The 10430-nt window shown below is 45.1% G+C and overlaps 1 protein-coding gene across 1 annotated transcript in view; it reads left to right on the top strand.

Moving 5' to 3' along the window:
• The first annotated feature begins 969 nt into the window (after positions 1-969).
• Positions 970-10430, top strand: part of PXYLP1 (2-phosphoxylose phosphatase 1) — a 24302-nt gene continuing 14841 nt past the window's right edge. Inside the window, exon 1 of the mRNA XM_010138573.1 lies at positions 970-1048. Within this exon, the coding sequence (XP_010136875.1) occupies positions 970-1048 (79 nt within the window). The remainder of the gene's footprint in view (positions 1049-10430) is intronic.

The following is a 10430-nucleotide window of genomic DNA, read 5'->3' as shown; positions in this document are numbered from 1 at the left end:
CTTTCCCTGAGCAAACCAGTGCCAGGACAAAAAGGAACAGTGGTGGGGGGAAAAAAATTACTTTCTGTCAACATGTTTGAAAGTGCTGTCGTGAACAGAGCTCAGTTCAAAGGTCTGGAATCTCTGCAAACTTCTTCCAAGACTTAACAATTTCCGGTAGCACCTTGTCAGTGCTAGGAAAAGGCCTCTCTTGCACGTCAGACCAGCTGGTTGGTTAGAAAAAAAGGAAGCAGGCTGGGTTTTGGGGTCTTCTTAAAACATAATCACTATTGATTTGGAATCTGTTGTTCTGATCCTCGTCTGAACAGTGGTGTAAAAGTGCTATTACACAGAATTACTCCCGGCGTTACTCTTAAATCAATACACTTCTCCATTCTCCGCGTCACAATGTTGGTAGTTTTCTTACTTTTTGTTCTCTTAAATAAGAATTGCAAACTCTGTACCAGTAGTTAGAGAAACTCGTTTTTAACCCATGTTTAAAAGGAGGCGTGTGTCTATTTACCGGGCTATGGGTTATTTTGTGTTTGGGGGTGATTTACCACTGTGCTCCTGAGAGCCCCTTGGTAATAACATTCTTGTGGTGCTTTGCTTTGCACAGGGGCAGGAGACTTTTGGGAAGGAGCTGCTGACCGTGCTGTGGCATGGACATTAACCCTGTGTTAGCAGGAGAAAACTTAACAACTTCATGGAAAATGGCTTTATTTTTTTTATTTACTCGGAAGTTCTGTCCTGTGGAAATGCAGTTAATCTCATAACTAGGGTGAAGACGATTTATTGGTGCTGTTGTTGCCGATTGGAATTGCCTCCTGCCATTGCCTTTAAGAAATGACACTGTCAAAAGGATGTTTGAATTTTCTTTCCTATAGCTGATGCCTCCACTTCTAAACTCTCTTTGCCAATGTTTTGTTTTCTGCAGGAACTGTTGATATCTGAAGATGAAACCATGAAGAAAAAGCAGAACGAATAATAATGCTTTTCCGAAACCGTTTTCTGATCTTGCTGGCTTTGGCAGCCTTGTTAGCCTTTCTGAGCCTCAGTCTGCAATTCTGTAAGTGTCCTCCCCACTGGCTTCCTCTTTTAGGGATCTATCGGTAGTTTTCGGGGGATGGGGTTGGGGTTTTTTTGATGTAGTTTTTGTGGGGGTTTTTGTTTGTTTGTTTTTTCAAAAATAGGAATATAAATGTAAAAACGAAAATAGTTTTGTGTGCCCTATAGCAATCTATACAATCTGGAGACTTTTCAAATCAGGCTATCTCTGGAAAAGAAAATCTTGACTTTCTAGTGCAATTAAGTAATTGGATTCTTCCATGAAAGCAGACAAAACACATTTGAATAAAGCCTGCTGCTCTTCCTACTTGACGTTGCATCAGACCAGACAGGATTGAGAAAACTGCTGAGGGAGGGTTCGGTGGAGGAACTTCTCCTTGTTCGTACCCTCGCGCTGGGAAACTTTAAGCAGTTGAACTGGCTCATCGCAAGCAGCCGGTTTGTTTAAGACGAGGTAAAATTAATCGTGCGTCAGTCCAGAGGGCCGTCACTGACTGATGGCTGGAGAGGAAGGTGGTGCTGACCACAGGTTCGTGTGTGGTGACAGAGGAGCGTTGTGCCCTGTGTCTGCTTATTGCCTGGCTCCTGGATGACGCTGTTTGCTATGTGAAGTGGTGGTGTGTAATTCGAAGGACTGATACACGCCGATGTTATCAGTCGCTGTTAGAAGGCAAGGAAGAACTCAGATCTGTAGTTCAGGGTAACTGAAAAACGAAACTGAATTGTTATCAGAGAAGAGCTTTATTTAGAGATGAGGAGGTAGGCACATCGGAGAGTGAATCACTGTTCATCAAAACAAAGTCATTTCCACCTAGTTAGAAGATAACATTTGTGTGAGAGGAATTCCAGGAGATCAAGATGTTTGAGGGGTGCTTTAAAAAGCACTTGGGCTGCAGCAAGCAGCTGTTACGAAGCTCAGTGCCAATACCCAAATAGACGCTGCAGTACAGGCTGGCAGGAGCCAAGGTGTCGATGCCAGACAGGTAGCCTGATATTTTGACTTCTGCCAGCTTCGGCTTGTACCGAGGCTAGTTCAAACTCGGACCAAAGACCATCTCCAAAGCAAAGACAAAACTCTTCTATCACCAGATAAAACTGTTATGGAAACCAGCGGGAGAACTTCAAAACCAACGCAAAGTCTTAAAGCGAAACCCCATTCTTCCTCTTGAACTGCAAAACAATCTGCTACATGCTCAACATAGCGGTACATTTTTAGTCTTCTCCAAATTATAGTTCCTGACTAGTTTAACATTGAAGTCAGAAAACACTTGATTCTGAACTTGAGCTTTTAATGAAATGGGCATGCAAGTATTTGGGGAAATCCTTGCAATGCAGTGTGAGTTTGTATCAGGAAATGGGAGTTTATACATTTAGACTCAGGAAAATGCCCAAGCCACTGATTATATTCTTTTATTTAAGGGTTTTTTTGGTTGATTGTTTTGTTTGAAGGGAGTTACCTCCTGAAGCATTTGGAGTGGAACCGAATGTTTTCTGCTGTTGTGAGATTGATTTTCTGTTTGCAGGCAGGAGGAGGCCTGGTTGTTTAAAACCATTCCGCTGCTTTTCTCAGCAGTGAGTGTTGGAAATGTCTCCTTCTCCCTGTGCTAAATTTGTTTAGAAAAGTGAAACAGCGACATTAAACACATAATTATATAAATGGCACATACCTTCCTTTTTTAAATGTCTGCTTTAGGGCAGAGCATCACTCCCGTAAATGCTTGGTATTTCCTCCCCTCTTGCCCACACGTGGAACTGCGGCAATTCGAAGAAAGACTTGTGAGTTGTGGCTGACTCTGAAGCAAAGGGAGTAGTGAAGGCCAAGTTCACCTGCTTTTCTGGAGGTCCTGACTCAGTATCACAAAGAGCCCACGCTGACAAGATCACAGTCTGTCCAGAGCGGGAGCTGGGAGGGTTTGGGCATCACTCGCAGCAGTTTGCAGTTGCAGAAATTGATGCTGGTTTACATTAATAGACTGTGCTGTGAAAGGTCTGGAACTGCTTTATGAGCGGCGGTTTCTGCAGCCGCGATGAAATGGAGGTGATGGGTGTTGTGTCAGCAGTCCCAATGCAAGCCTGTTTGCCCTGTAAGACAAGGACCAAGGCAGTTGTTTCAGACCTAATAGTTGTCACGTCTTGGGTTTAGTCACAAGCAGAGAAACGCTGGGGAAAACAGGCAGTATCAGACCTCAGAGTCTGCAGTACTGCTGGGCTGGGGACAGCCCCAGCATTGATGGAAAACTGTGTGTCCTGTTTTCATGTTTGTTCTTGGTCCCGTTCTCTTCTGTTGTGGTTTCGGAGTTCCAATCTAAAGTCATCTGCTTTCCTGAAAGTTTTCCCCAAAATCTCTCTTTGAGAGCAACCAGCAGCTCTGGGGGCTAAAAGCGTTCTGTCCCACCACCAGCTGCAGTGGGTGGATGTGGGCCGGTTGGCAAGGATCACCTTCTCCAGAGCAGGAGCTGCTCCCTGTCCTGCGCCGGCCGTGCTGTGGTACCAGAGGCAGCCCTGCGGAGCAGTTGGTTCATTTGGCAGCTGTTGTGGATTGGCTTGGATCGAATGTTCTTTATCTTTGAAACTAGAAGAGGACTATCACTCTAGTGGGAGAGCAGCTGGCTGTTTAACCCTCCGGTGAGCAGAAATGCCAGCCTTTCCTTCGGAGCCTGCCCGCTCGATGCCCTTGCGGGATCGCCAGGTCCCTGGCCCTCAGCAGATCCTGTCTGTGCAGCATGTGCTATGAAGTTTGTTTCCCTCCATACTGTGGTCAGTGCCTCAGGCTTGTCTCAATAACAAGAATTTTGGTATCTGTCACTGCTTTTTAGGGTGTTGGCTGCTACCCTGGCAGGGTGCTGGTTCCCATCCAAAGCGAGGGGAGTTGTTTTTTGTTTTGTTTTGTTTTTAAATACATTCTCTGCCTTGATGGTTCAGCTTGGGTGTTGGTGTTTCAGCATGTCTGGAGATGACGTTTTGCTTTTCCAGTAATAAATTCCCTTTACTTTGTCATCTTGTTTTGCTCTGAAGTTTTTCGCTTTACAGATGAGTCATAGGAAACAGAAAGGAGGATCCTGCGCAAGGAAGGGTTTTATTTTATGGCTTGAGTGCTGCAGGCAGCTCTTACTTCATGAGGATGGTGAGAGTACCATGTATGGCCCCACCAGGGTGTTGCCTGGAGGGGGTGATCACTGTGTTCCTGCACAGCCCTGCTGTTAGAGCCCTTGCTGCTTTAATGCCAGCCCCGCTGGTGTGATTGCTGCTGGTTGCATCCCTGCTTGGTGGCCCGATACAGCGGTACAGGAGCAGCATTGGAGCATTCGGGGTTGGGCTCAGCTCGGTGTCCTCACCACTGGGTGATTGGGGCTGTGAGCTGCACCTCAGCCCCTTGCCCAGAGACTGCTCGTGGGACGCTGAGGAGAGCTGGGATATATGAAGTCTGTGGGAAGAAAAATGGGTCAGTTGAGTTTTTCCAGAAGTTAATTTCTGAAGGAGAAGAGGGGGGAAACCCCGAGATATTCAGTAGAAAGGTAACACAAGCTCCTGGCTGTTTCAGGACAGAACACGTGTTGGTACCATCTCCCTAGGGTTCATTCCTCTCCACTTCGCGCTGTTCCTTACCAACAGTGGCTACTCATGTTTCATGTTTTAAGAATATAACTTCTTTAGTAGAAGGAAAAAAATCAGAGTTTGCATTTAGCTGATCTGTGCAACTCGATAGCTTTAAAAAGCTGCAGCTTCAGAACCCTCGATGTAGAGAACTTGATTTTGTCATGTGTTACCAGCATGTGAAATTAAAAGGAGACCAGGAATCTCCCTCCCTGAATTTTGCCTTCAAGCTCATAAGCATGGCAGATTTTCCATTAATGAGAAGTCTCTCTGGGTTTTTTTGAAAGTACTAATTTAAGATTAAAGGGGAAACCAACCCACAAATAATACATCCAAGGCCATGTACATTTTAGTAGTGAATGGAGGAAATTAACTGGAAAGATACAGATTTTTGTTAAAGATGTTTTTAATGTTGTCACTGGAGTTTAAGTAACGTTTTTGTGGTTCTCAAAAGTGGTGGCATAATGTACCAGTCCAGAAATTAACCCTTGAAGTGGGAGGAGACACTGTGAATACAGTGAGGGTGATACTGCGGGACAGTCTTATTGTCTCCCGCAAAAATAGAGCAATCACTTTAAAATACCTGCTTGAAGTATAGGTGTGGTTAAGTTGCTTCAGACAGGATTTGACCAACAGAAATTCCTTGGCAGGGTACAGAGCTTCATAAATCTTCTTTAAATCTATATTTTGGCTTTATCCATGATGATTAGCTGAACTGTATTTCAGCAGAGATTAGTTTGACTGTTGACACATGTGGCTGAAGGCTGTTGTAAATAAAGCCTAATACTTCTCAAAAGCTAACAGCAAATTACTAGTTAGGCTTCTGCAAAGCCTTACTGTGGCAGTGGGTTACATTCTAGAAAGAAGAAAACAAGACTGGAAAATAATAGTAATTTTAACATAATCTCCCTCGTAATCCAAATCAAATCTTGGTCCTCATACCTGCAAGAAAATTTGAAAGTGTTGAAATTTGTGCTTCAGTCTCTTAACAGTTATAGTGATTCCTACTGCAAGTATTTGAAACGTGAACGATCAGTGACTTTTTGTAGGGACAGTCGTGGGTAAGTACCTGTCCTTAATTGTCTGAGTTTTGACAATTGTATGTTCTTGTTTATCTTCTGTGATGAATGAGGTTTCTTAAGCTGTGCTGATTCGGAAGATCCTGATGCCTGCAGGCAGCTTTTTATTGCTTTTTGTAAAAGTAAGGGTCATCTCTGTTCCCGAAGTTCCTTCCCTTTTGAATTTTCAAAGCCTGAGAGAATTTTCACTGAGAGAAAAGCAGAGCTCGTGTGTGCTAAATGGCATTGTGGTTTATTTGTTAAGGAGGTGGGGTCTGAGTAGTTTGTAGTTAAAAGACTGAGGCTTTTGTGGACTTGCTACAGTGAAATATGAAGGCTTGGAAAGTGGAAGTGATCTCCTTTTGTGATTTTTGTGAGATGGTTGGGTTATCAGAGCTGGAAACTGTAGGTACACGGTGTCATTTTGGCTTTACCAACTGCACATTAATACCAGGTGAAGACAAGAAATAAGATTCACCATCTTCCTCTGAGCTGGTTTATGGCAAGTGCCCTAAAGGTACCCATACTGCTCTGATCCAGGGACACTGTTCTGAGTTTCTGAGGTTAATGACTATGTCTGTCATGACAGGCTTTCCCAGCACAAAAATCTACCAGGCTCTACTGTACCAAATATGTCGGTTTGGGGTTTGCTGCTAGCAAATCCCTGGCAGCTTTCCATGCCCTGGTGTTGCCAAGGACAAACAAGTGAGCTGGCTTGGCGCGGGTAAGCAGTGGCATCTGGTGTTGAGATCACTTCCCCAAGCAGGTCAGTTCGAGGACAGAAAACAGTTGGGACTAGATGCAAAACAGAAAAGTGTTAATTTCATGCAGTAGTTAAAATATTGATTTGAATTTGTGAGGCTTTTTATCCTGGAAGGACACTGGTGTCGAAGTGCCAGATGTCTGCGGCCTGTGTTTGACTGATGGCATTAACATATTAAACAGTTTGCAGAGGCTGTGGCTGAACTGTAGCCGCGGCGGGTTTTCCTGCCTCTTGGGTGGTGGCCCTTTGAGAGAAGAGATGGCTGTGTCCGACCCAGACACCGAGATCCTGCTGAGAGGAGCAGAAAAAGCAGCTCTGTGGAGGGGTGACCCAAAGGTGCTCTTACCAGGGAGCAGATGTGCAGAGTTTGTTGCAGCCCCCAAAGCTGCTGACTTGGTGTTCTGAAACCAGGGGAGCCGTGCTCGTGAGGATGCTTTGGGCAGAGCAAAGATGTGCTTTTTCTATTTCTTCGTTTTCACCTGTGTATTCTGCGATTTCACCTTCAAACCGTTTTATCTAGGACAGTAGAAAACAGTTGTGCACATTTCCTCTTCACAACCATTTGAGGAGCGAGAGTGAGTGAATTCCTTGAAGCCCGGGCGTGAGGGAGCACATGTGTTTCGGCAGCAGAGAGCCCTGGTCAGAGATGGGAAGTGTCAGTGCCAGATTGCTCGAAAACCCAACAGGAGCCACGGTGAACTGCCTTGAACTCTGCTGTGTGGGACGTGGTTTTGTATCATTCCCATCTGCAGGAGACGAAAAGATCGCTGAAGCCAGAGGATTTGCAGTCCGTGTTCCTGGGGAAATGCCTTTTGCTGTGTTTATTGAACACTTGGTGTAGCTGGCCTCTACATTCAGTTCACATCAGAAATGTGCCAAGCATCTTGTCTTCAGTCATGATATAATCGCCGGTGCACAGCCTCCTGCTCCAGCATTCGTGAGATCCAAAAAATACATAGGGCAAAACCCCCCAAAGGTCACCACCCACAGGCGAATGGTCCAGGAGCATTTGGTGTGTTGTGTCCTGCAGCCACCTTTTCATCCGGACCTTCATGGAGACAATGCTGGGAAATGGGAGGAGCTGCCAACAGCTTCTGAACACAGCTGATAAAAGCTGTTTGAAAATCTGTTCCAGGACGATTCAGCTGGATTAGTTCATTTACCAGTTGCTAAGTTCTGTGGACAGAAGCAGAACAGAGCTTGCAAATGTTATTTGTAGTGCTTATGAATCTTGTTAGAGCTGCTGTGTTTATAAAACCCATGCTTTCAGGCCAGAAAAAAACCCTACTTAGTCTTTGTATCGTTAAAGCCTTGATTGGCTGGTCCTCAGCCAAGACCAGTCCTTGTCCTGGTGGCCCTCAGGACATTGATTTGATGTAGCTGATGTCATCTCAGTCTGATGAGACATGGCAGCTCTGCAGATACATGATAGGAGTGACTTCATTGATAGCCTCGTGGCACAGTTTACGTAAGTCTCATCTGAGAATCCAAACGAGCCTGTGGTAGGTGAGGGACCAACATGACTGTGGTGGGGCTTGTTTTGCATCTTGTCACTTGTGTTTACAGAGCAGGAGATCTGTCTGCTTGTGTAGATGTCTGGAGGGAACCTCCCCCATCCCCTTCCATCGGCTGGAGAGCCCAGCAGTGAGGTAATTAGTGAGAAGCTGCTAAGGCAAAGTTTTGCTGTGCAGATATATTTCATTTAAAGGAAGGAATGCATTTAATTATGGAAACAGAAATCTTTTCCATGTTAAACAATGTAGCATCTGTGTAGTAGGAAAACAGAATAGAGAGAGAGTAGAAAACAGAGTAGAGAGAGATTTTTCGCTTTGGGAGAAGTGGGGATTGACTGTCTTCCCAAGAACTTGAAAAGTCAGTGTTGCTCTGTGACTGGTGTCAAGCTGGAAATCCTGGCAGCTCTTTCAGCAGGGCCATACACCCTTCTGAACTGCCAGTCACAAAACAATGGGGAGGGGGAACCCCTCACACTGTAACGCTCTCTTCAGAGCCACATCTGGCCTCAATAAATGCAAGCACCCATTGTGTAGCTTAATGTGTCTGATGAAATTTGGTTTCAAAACGACACCACGACAAAGCCTGTCGTGTAGACAAGGCAATCTGGCCTTTCCAGCTTGGGTTCACAGGCTTGGAAAGCCTTGTTACAGGTTGTTATGGTTGTTCTTCTTCATAGTATGTGCTAGTTTGACCAGTGTGAGGCTAACAAGTCTTTTTTGTAGGTGGGATTACTCAGCATCCCAACACAGCACCTCAGTGACCGTGGCATTGTGCATTATGGACAGAGGCCCTCACTGTCATACAGGTCTTACCTTGGAGCCCTGCAATGCCTCGATTTAGCTGTGCAGAAGAGGAAGGTGGATTGTGTGTCACGCAGGCCTGTTTGAACTTCATCAGAGTGGGCCTTTGTAACCCAAGCAGAGCTCTAAAGGTGGCCCTGGGGATGTGCTCCTCAGGGGTGGCAGTGTCCAAGCTCCTGTACTGCCATGCCTGGGTGCCTGTACCTTCCATGCTGGTGACCTGCTCTTCAGCTCACGTTTGCCTTACCTATCTTTGCCAGATTGTCTTGCTGCACCTATCTTCACCTTTCTGTCCCATCTCACTTGATTTGAACCATTCCTGCCTCTTCCTGGTTGTTCTTCCCTATGCTTCTTTTCTAGCTTCCATTTTTTCAGAGAGAGCAGCTAGAGGAGGAGTCTACATCATCATCAGAATTTCAGAAGCCCGAGTGTTCTCCTCTGGGCTAGGCAGCCTTGTGGTGCTCTGCTAGGAGCAGGAAGGGGAGGGGGGGAAGGTGAAAGAAGGATAAATAACTTTTTGTGCTGCCTGACATGCGCATTTGCTTTTCTTTACCACTAGCATAAGGTTACCTGCAGTGGGGTGGGATTTTTTTTTTTGGTTTCTGCTGCGTGGCTTTATTTCCATGTGACTGTTTTAAATAGTGTGTTTGCATGGGGCTGAAAGAACCTACTGTGTTATGAAAGATGAAAACTTTGGGTCTCTGAGTCAGAAAATTAAGACTAACATGGCTGCTTGTGCTGCCGCTTCTCAGCCTGGCTGGAGCTACGTGGGGAGACGGAGATGGGAAACGGTGGTTTTGCCTGTCTTTCTGGTTTTAGGTAAAGTTTTTTCGTGGGTAAATCTTTTTCTTTTGGTAACCAGTGGTGATACCTTTTGTTATTCAAGCTGGAACTAGGAACTGCAGGAGGGAGAGGAACTGGTAATGGAGTGATTTTAGCATTTAGTTTGGCATTTTTTCTACATGATTTGCACTTTGCTTTGTGTTTGTTTTTCTGCTGTTCTGAATTCTGTCAAACCCGTGTCAGGTCTGGAGCCCTAATTCGCGTCAGACTGGCTTCCCAGTTCAACAGTGGATTTGATAAACGTGATGTTCTTCCAGAGGCGATTAGTTGCTCTGCAGTAGTTGTTACAGATGCTGTACTGAGAGCACTTGGAAGGATTGTGTCTTGCTTAGAAACTCCTTGTCTAATAATTGTCTTTTTTGGTGTATTTTGTGGCATTCAGGAACTGGGGGTGCTCGGGGGGTATGAGAGTCAGTGGAATTAACTTCTTGCTCTTTAAATAGGTCATATTTAATGTACGCTGAGAAGGAAACTGTATGTCGTAATGTTTCAGATGCCTTTGGCTTTGTTCATAAAGACATTTCTTTGTCAAACTGTCATCTTCCTTTTAAAATTTGGTCTTCAGGTTCTGTGGTTTGGTTTGGAATAAAGATTGCTGGAGGTTTTTTGTTTAATTACACGTAGTATCAGAGTTTGGATTTTGTTTCCTCTGAACTTCTGCCAGTTTGGGGCTGCAGAGGTTCGTGAAGGAGTGATTCAAGGGCAGTATTTAGCTGTTCTAATCACAGGTTTAAAGATGACTACATGCACACTGGCAGGCTGCTTTTTCAGGCAAGTGGAATGGAATTCTGACCTCACAGTGGAAGAGCG

The sequence above is a fragment of the Buceros rhinoceros genome, unplaced genomic scaffold (genome assembly GCF_000710305.1).
Source record: "Buceros rhinoceros silvestris isolate BGI_N320 unplaced genomic scaffold, ASM71030v1 scaffold26936, whole genome shotgun sequence".
In the NCBI taxonomy this organism is placed as follows: domain Eukaryota; kingdom Metazoa; phylum Chordata; class Aves; order Bucerotiformes; family Bucerotidae; genus Buceros; species Buceros rhinoceros.
This window is presented reverse-complemented; position numbering and strand designations above follow the sequence as displayed.